The 8,402-nt window shown below is 63.3% G+C and overlaps 1 protein-coding gene across 1 annotated transcript in view; it reads right to left on the bottom strand.

Moving 5' to 3' along the window:
- The window catches only part of MYCN (MYCN proto-oncogene, bHLH transcription factor), a 7,788-nt gene extending 4,015 nt beyond the window's left edge, over positions 1–3,773 (bottom strand). Inside the window, exons 1-2 of the mRNA XM_043985798.1 lie at positions 3,458–3,773; positions 721–1,635 (exon numbers count right to left, since the gene is read on the bottom strand). Coding sequence (XP_043841733.1) covers positions 721–1,483 — 763 coding nt within the window. The 5' untranslated portion in view covers positions 1,484–1,635; positions 3,458–3,773. The remainder of the gene's footprint in view (positions 1–720; positions 1,636–3,457) is intronic.
- Positions 3,774–8,402: the final 4,629 nt, after the last annotated feature.

Below are 8,402 nucleotides of genomic sequence, written 5' to 3'. Positions count from 1 at the left end.
CCAAGGTGCCCCAGGTAGGGAGGGGCTGGCCCAAACCCACACAGGGAAGACCGGCTTCCTTAGGGGCTTGGCCTGGTGACATTTTCTGAAGGGTGGGCGTGGGAGGAACCCAAGAGGGACCTTGGAGGGGGTGGGCAACACACTGCCACCTGCCGGCACCCCCTGGGAAAAGCCTGGGGAGCTGCTTCATAGTGGGGGGTGGGCTCTTTTCTGGGATGGGGCCTGTGCCTTGGATCGGAGGGAGCCGGGCACCTCTGCACGAATGTGTCCGCTTTCCACCTAAATACCCTCCTTTCCCCACCCCACCCCCCCACCGCAGCTAGGAAATTCTCCCTCCTTTGGGGCTCTGCACATTACCACCGGCCCTCTCTCTCAGAGGCCCCCACCACCCAACCATGGAATCTGTGAAACCATCCCCCTTCCCTACTTCCTGGTCGGGGAAGGTTATCCCAAAAAGAGGACCAGAATTTGGGGTCAGGGTTCAGAGAACCCGCCCTTAGGGGCTTTTAATTATAAATAGAAGGGGGCCCAAAAGGATTTCCAGAACTTCCCTCCCCCTCCCCCCATCCCTTTAACGAATCCCTCCCAGCGCCCCCCCCTTCAGAAACAGCAGTTGCAAGTAGCGGCCAAACCGGTCCATGCTCCTGACGGAGGGAATGGCAAGGGTCTTGGGAACCCCCCACAGAAAGTGGGGAGCCCAGGGAATGGGGGTGCTCTTACCTGAGTCGCTCAGAGTGTCGTCCCCCGAGCAGCTGTTGGCCCTGGTTTCAGCCGCGGGGAAGGGGCGCCCGGGGCCGCGGGGGGGCTGTCCCGCCCCTCCCAGGGACGCCCCCGACGTGCCGGCGGCTCCGGCCGGGGTCTCTCGCTTGTTCACCGGGAAGGGGAAGACCACAGCTGGGTCCACGCACTCGGAGGCCGGGTTGCGCAGGTCAGCGGCCCCGGGGGCCGGGAGCTGGGCGGCAGCGCCGCCCGCAGCGCCGGAGGGCGGCGCGGAGGCGGCGGCGGCCGCGCTGGCCTTGGCCGGGCCGTCGGCCGGTGCCCCCCGCGGACTGGCCTGCAGCTTCTCGGTGACCGCCCGCTCGAGCTTCTCGCGCGCGGAGAAGCCGCTCCACATGCAGTCCCGCAGCACGAAGGCGCTGAGGTTGCCCCCGCCCCAGGCCGGGTGGGCCGGCCCCCAGGTCCCCCACGGCTCGGTCTCGGGCGGCGGCAGCAGCAGCAGCTCGGACGCCCAGTCGGGGGGCTCACCGCCCCCGGGCCAGGCGGCCGCCGGGCTGGGCAGCCCGCCGGGGCCGACGCCGGGCCCGGCCCGGCTCGGGGAGAGCGGCGGCGTGGGCAGCAGCTCGAACTTCTTCCAGATGTCCTCCCCTGGGGGCGCGGCGTCCGGGCCGCCCACGTAGAAGTCGTCCTCGTCGGGGTAGAAGCAGGGCTGCAGCGAGTCGAACTCAAGGTCCGGATTCTTGGAGGCCGCGGCGCCCACGGGCATGGTGGGAGGAGACGTGGGGGGTCACTGCCACTCCTCGGGGTGCGCTCCGCAGCTGTTCTGGGGCTCTGCTCGTCGGGGCTCCGGGCTGAGCGAGGAGGAGCAAGGGAGCCAGAGAGAGGGTGGAGGGAGGGATGCACTGGGACCGATCGGCCCTAGGGACAGAGAGAGACACGGACACAGAGGGGAGGGGGACAGGGAGGGGAAGGGGAGAGAAGGAGGGGGGAGAGGGAGGGGGAGAAGGAGGGGGGGAGAGAGGGGGGGGGAGAGAGAGAGAGAGAGAGAGAGAGAGAGAGAGAGAGAGAGAGAGAGAGAGAGAGAGAGAGAGAGAGATTGATTGTGATCGGTGTTGGCAAAGGCAGCTCGAGAGGGAGGCAGGCGGGCAGCCTTCCTCCCGCGGGGGGCGAGCAGGGGGAGAGGCCAGCTGCCCAGGCAGCCAGCCGGCCTGCTCGGCCGCCCGAACCCTGCCCCAGCTTCCCTCCAGAGGGTGGAGAAGTTTTTCTCCTCTCCTCTCTCCCACCCCCTTCCCTTTTGTGTACCAGGCGCCTACACCACAGAGGGAGGAGGGGGAGGGGAGGGGGAGGGAAGAGGGAGGGGGAGGAGGATGCAGAGGAGGGTCGTCCAGCCCCACCGAGCCAACTACGGGAGGGGAGGGCGGGGGGTTCTGGGGGAAAAAAACCAACAACAACAACAAGCGCAGGATTCTCCCTTACACACACACACACACACACACCCGGCAGAGCCAGGCGCGCGCGCACACACGCATACACACACACAAACACAACCAACACACACACACACACACACACACACACACACTCCTACTTTCTACCAAAGGGCTTCCTCGAGGTGTCCCCCGTTCTCTGGGTCAAAATGCAACCGCCATGGGGAAACTTTGCAAGCTAGGGCACCTCGGAGATCCCTCCCCGCCCCCCCCCCCATTCTCAGACATTGTACGCGCTATTTGCTCCTCCTAGCTCATATTCGGTGCGCTGGGGTTCTAATGGCCCCTCCAGCATTCTGTGTTCTAGGGTCTCTCCCAGATGACATTCTCTGCTCAGCGTTCTAAGATCTCCCCCACCCCCCACCCAGCTCTAGCATTCTATGTTCTGTGTTCCAAGGTCCCTCCCAGCTTTGACATTCTCAGTTCTCCGTTCCGTGGTCCCTCCCAGCTCTCTGCCCTTCGTTCTGGGTTCTAAGAAGGTTCTCCCTCCCATCCCCGCGACTCAGACGATTTCGCTGGCAGAAACCTCGGGGAGTCTGGTGGCAGGTCAATTCCAGTTCTGGTGTTCGTTCTGGCTATCTACCTGCAGCACCCCCAACCTCGGACCTGAGCACGCCCCAGCCTTCAGCCCGACCCACCTTGCAGACCCCAGCTCCGAGCCTCGGTGCGGCAGAACGCCGCCAGGGACTCACTCCCGCCTCCCTGTTAGGAAGAAGCCACCCCGAGCCCGGGGGAAAGCAGCCCGCGAGCCCAGGAAGCCTCCAGCCTGGGGCTGGGAGCCAAGATGTGGCCGCCCCCCGTACCCCCTGCACTCCCCCTTCCAGATCCTAGAGACCTCCCCCGTGCAGAGCTGCACACAGGGCGGCAATCGTTCCGGGAGAGGCGTTCTAAGACAACCCGGCGGGGGATGTCCGGCCCGTGGGCCGGCCGGAGCCCCGGGCCGGAGCCCCGGGAGGCTCTCTCGCCCCCACCGCGAATGGAGAGCTCGGCCTTAGCTGCAGCGCAGGGGAGGGAAGCATGGGCGAGGGGCTGGGGGCACAGGGGGCTCCTGGGGTTTGGGGACGAGGACCCCCGGGGCCGCTCCCGGGCTGCGTTCGGTGCGCCCCGCTTCTCCCTAGGTCTGGGCGAGCGGAGGGGGCAGCGCCCCGAGCTCCGGGCTGCAGAGCCCGGGCTGGGCTGGGCTGGGCTGGCCAGGGCAGGGCGGTGCAGTGCGGAGCGTTGCGGGGCGGGCGCTGCCCGCCGGTTCACCTTACCTTCAGTCGCCGGCGCTGGCGGCGGCAGCAGTAACAGCAGCAGCGGCAGCGGCAGCGGCAGCAAGGGACTGGTCACTCGCGCGGGGCCGGGCTGGGCCGGGCTGGGCTGGGCTGGGCTGGGCTCGGCCGCTCCGCGCCCCTAGGCTGGCCGGCCGGCTGGCTGGGTGGCTGGCCGGCTGGCTGGGTGGCTGGCCGGCTGGCCGGCTGGCCGGCTGGCTGGCTGGGCTCCGCGGCCGCTCGCGCGCCTGGGTGCAGCCGCAGCCGCAGCCTCGGTGCCGGGGGCTCCTCTGGAGGCAGCCGCCCCTCGCACCGGCCGCTCCGCCCGCCGCCCGCCGCCTGTCACAGACTGCGTCGTTTTGCAGCGCCCGGGATATTATTAACCCCCAAATTCTGACACACCCGGAGGGGGGAGGGTGCCTAGAGGGAGCTGGGAGGTGGGGGCGGGGGCGGAGGCGGGGGCGGGGGGGAGGCTGGGAAGTGGAGCAGGGGGCGGGGGGCGGCCCAAGCCCCACCCTCCCGATTTCCATAAAAGTCAGGGGAGGCGCCAGGAGGCTTTCGCGCCAAAAGCCCCCGGGCCTTTCTTCTGCTGCAGGGGCCCGAGGCCTTGCAGAGTCGGGGTCTCGGGATGCCCTCCCCGCTCGATACTGCTAGGGGGAGACGCCGTGCAATGACCTCGGCCGCGCGGGGGGCGTTTTGCATGGACCAGTCGGTGCAAAAAACCCAGTGCGACCATTCCCGGGGGGAGGGGGCTGCAGGGCCGCGCGGGGAGAGGTGGGGACGTGCATGGACTGCGGGGTGGACCTCTGAGCTTTGGGGCAAAGCGGCTGCGGCTATCTCCAGCCCCAGGGCTTAGGTCGCGGGGGGCGGGGGGGGGGTGGGGGAGAGCTCTCGGCCAAGCCGGGGGAAAGGGGCTGCAGGGCTGCGCCGCGGGGGGGTATGCATGGGCTGGAGGGGGGCCGCAAGTCTGCTGCGGTCTCTACCCTCCTAGCTCACGCGCGGAGGGGCGGGGAGGGACGGAAGGCGGGCTCGGAGAGCTGCAGGGGGGCTGAGCCCCTGGCCCGGAGGGAGTGGGGCTAGGACTGCCCCCAACTCCTGCGAGGGGGGGTGGGAGGAGGGGAGCTGGGGAGAATTAATCAATCACTGCGGGGCAAAGAGGGGCCTGGGTCCCGGGGCTTTCGTCGGTGCAAGGCGACCCCTGGCGGGGATGCGGGGGCTGCTACTGCAGGAGGCGTGGCCGAGACACGAATTGTTTCTTTCCCTTCTTCCCCGCCCCCTCCGTCCCCTCCCCCTCCCCCTCACACACCCCATCCCGCCGGGGCGGCCCCCGGTGCCCGCGGGGCCCGGAAGGCAGAGGGGGAGCCAGCCCCCACCCCTAGTGTTTGCTGTGACTCCCCCACCCACACACTCCCCGCCGTTAGCAACTGCCCAGGACCCCTGCTAGTCCTCGCTTCCCGATGACCTGACCGCTGGACGCAGCGCTGGGGTCTTCGAAAGATGCTCCCGGTGCCCGGGCTGCTTCGCCCTCAGCCTGCGGAACCCTTGCTCCCTACCCCCTCCCTTCTGTTTACCTACCCTGGAAGGCAGGAGGGGAGCTGACCCAGCTCGGGGCCTCCCCATCTATCTTCCCCTATTTTTTCAAAGAATTGAGTAATGGAGCGTGGCCCCGAGTGGGCCACCGCGCCCCTCCTTTCCTGCCCCCTTCTTCCCCCACCCACGTAGGACCACTTCATCTTCCACTCGCATTCATCGGGGGTGGCCCTGTTGACCTGAAGGGGGGGGGCGTCAACCGAGGCTGCCGCTGCAGACTTTGCTGGGGTATCGCTGGGCAGGGGAGCCTCTGCCTACTTTTTTTTTTTTAAGTGAGGCAATTGGGGTTAAGTGACTTGCCCAGGGTTACACAGCTAGTGTTAAGTGTCTGAGGCCGGATTTGAACTCAGGTACTCCTGAATTCAGGGCCGGTGCTTTATCCACTGCGCTACCTAGCTGCCCCCTCTGCCCACTTCTGATGGGGGGTGGGGATGAATAAACCTCAGTTTACTCTACAGCTCATCTATTTTACCCTCATTTCACCGAAACCAGATCGGAGGGACCACCTTGGGCCCGACCAAGGTCACCCGGATTTAAGGAGAGGAGCGAGAACTAATCCAGACCCTCCACCCTGGGATCTGCCCGCTGCAGATGGAAGAGAGAGTCAGGGATCCGCCTATTAGGAGGGGATGGGCCTGGGCTCACCTGGGTTTTTCATGGACTGCCTGGCATCCTTAAGGACAGGGTGAGGTCTGCCCCTACCCAAAGGCCAAAGTGGCCAAGGGAAAGCTGGCTCGGAGTGACCCCTCTTCCCTGAGAGGAAGTGGGAGAGCTGGACCAGACCCCTCAAAGATTTGAGAACCAGTGCCTCCCAGGATCCTCCTGGCTCCAACGTTTTTTGTCATTCTTAATCTCTAAATATCAATTAATCCCTCTCTTTGTGCCCGGAAATGTGCACTCCAGGGATGCCAAGGCCCTTGCCTGCCCTCCGGGACCTTCCATTCTAATGCCACTTTCTCCTGGGAGTCACTTCTCTTGGAGGAAGTGTTTGGGCTGTACTCTCCCTGGTCGGCCACAGCTTCCCCCTCCCCGCTAAAAAAAACTTGAGGAGCCTCACCCAGAGAACGCAGTGCCCGCCAGAGACCCAGGGCTTGTCCACTGCCTTGTGGAAGGTCTAGGTGCCCCTTTGTTTGGAAATGAAGAACTTGGGGGGAGGGGGGCCGATGAAAGCCCTGGAAAAACCCCTCCCAGGGAGAGAGGGAGGCCGGCTTCTGGGGGGCTTGCTCATCCCTTCCCACTTGGGTGGAGCCCTGACATCTCCAGCACCTGGCCCTGAGCACCTACCTCCTCTGTGCTAAGGGCTCTTCCCCACCAGATATCCTGTGTTCCCTGGTCCAAGGTCCTGCCAGGCTCCAACAGGGTGTCTCCCAGTTCTGGCCTTTGTCTGTGTGCTTAGCCCTTCCCAGCCCTGACATTCCATGTTCTCCATTCTAGGTCTCTTAATGGCATTCCCTCTACCTAGCTGTAGTGAAAGAGAAATTCACTCGAGGACAGTTATAAGGGGCCTTGGTCCTAGAAGCAACTGGGAGGCATAAAGCGAGGGGCTTGGACTTAGGAAGACCTGAGTTCAAATCCTACATGGGACAAGACTAACGCTCAGACCCCTGGGCAAGTCACTTCACCCTTAACTGGTTTGTTTCCTCCCGTAAAAAATGAATGTCATAATAGAATCTCCCTCCCAGCCTGGGGTGAAGCTTTGGTACTTGGAGGTTTGAAAAGTCCTCTCCATATACTCCACACTATTTCAAATGAGAGAAGGACTGAAAAGTGCCCCTGGCCCGTAGGGCAGCCCTGGACTAAGGTAGACCTCACCCTGCCCTGAAGGATGTGAGGCATGATTCTCATTCCAGAATAAAGCTTGGGGAGCTCGATTGGGCATCTTTGTCAGTGGAATGATTTACAGTTCTCACGGGGAGCAGGCTGGGGGAAGGAATCCCTTTGTCAAGCAGAGGTCCCTTTTGTAAAACAAATCGTTCCCCCAGCCTTGACTTCGGGGTCGATCCGCCTTTTCCCTTCTTGGGTTTCCCTAATAAATCTGGGGGTGGGGGAAAGCCAGGGGGGAGGGGAGGAAGGGGCCCAAAGCCGTGTTCCCAGGATCTGCAGAAACAGACGGGACAACAAGCCCTCAAAGCCCCAAAGTAGAAGCCTGGAGGGGGGGGGGGGCCGGGGTTAGGTCCCTGGAGGAAAGTGGCCGGGCCCTTTCTTATCTTCCTTCTTCGTTCCAGTCCCTAACCTGCCCCACCCAGACCCCCTGAACATCCCGGAGCCATCCCAGGCCCAGGGTTCTAAAGAGGGCTCTGGGGACAGACACGTCTGGGGCCAAAAGGTGGGTGGGAAGAGGGGGCATAAATGATCTGTCTCCAGCTCTAGAACTTTCTATGTGCTAAGCTGTGACATTTGCTGCCCTGTGTCCCTCACTTATCTTAAGTTCTACAGTCTCTCCTCTCTCTGGCCCTGTGGGGCAGTGGGTAGTGCCCGATTGGGAGCAAGAAGCCCTAATTCAAGCCCCCTCTCATAGTTGTGGCATTGATTCCCTGGGTCAAGTGCCTTCATTTCCCCAAGTCCCAACTTCTTATTTGGTCAAATGGGGACAATGATCGCACCTTCCTCCCCAGGCGGGGCTAGACTCCAAGGAGATAACAATGTAAAACGCTGTTGTGGGTGACGTATTCTCTTAAGGGCCCTCCCAGCTCAGAAACCCTGGGTTCCTACACTAGCTGCTCCAAGATTCGGGTCCTTCCACCCTGTGTGGCTTTCTGCAAAACCCTTCCCCTTTGGGGGGAGCCTCAGTTTCCATTTCTGTCAAAGGAGGGGCCTGGCAGGTTTCCTTTCTCCCTGAACCCCTCCCCCCTCTGGGGAGGGCCTGCTCTGGACACTTCCGGGCCTCTGGGATTTTTCTATGGCCCAGATAAGGATCACACCTTACATTTGTAAATCACAGATTACAAAACCCTCTCTCCCCCCACCCCCAACTCTGTTGCTGAAGAGGCTTTTGGCTACCCAGTGGGGGGAGGCCCTACCGGCACCAGACCCCTTTTGGGCCTCTCAGAGAGGGGGAAGTAGGCCGGAGAAAGCCCGCACCTTGCCAGGGCTTCCACCACTGGCCCTGGCTGGGACCTCCCACACCCAAGACCTTTTGTCTGTTTGGGAGCACTGTGGCCATTTGGGGCAGGTCCGGGACCCTGACTCATTTATCCCTCTGCACTTTTCTGGGGCTTTCGAACATTCCACAAGGAATCCGTGTTCCTTGGATTTAATTGAGGCAAGGTCTCCTCTCTCCCAGGACAAGGGAAAACCTGTCGGACAAAACCTTTCTGTCTCCCTCCGTGGACACATTCAGTTCCACACCAGAAGTGCC

This window comes from Dromiciops gliroides, chromosome 2 (genome assembly GCF_019393635.1).
Source record: "Dromiciops gliroides isolate mDroGli1 chromosome 2, mDroGli1.pri, whole genome shotgun sequence".
In the NCBI taxonomy this organism is placed as follows: Eukaryota; Metazoa; Chordata; class Mammalia; order Microbiotheria; family Microbiotheriidae; genus Dromiciops; species Dromiciops gliroides.
This window is presented reverse-complemented; position numbering and strand designations above follow the sequence as displayed.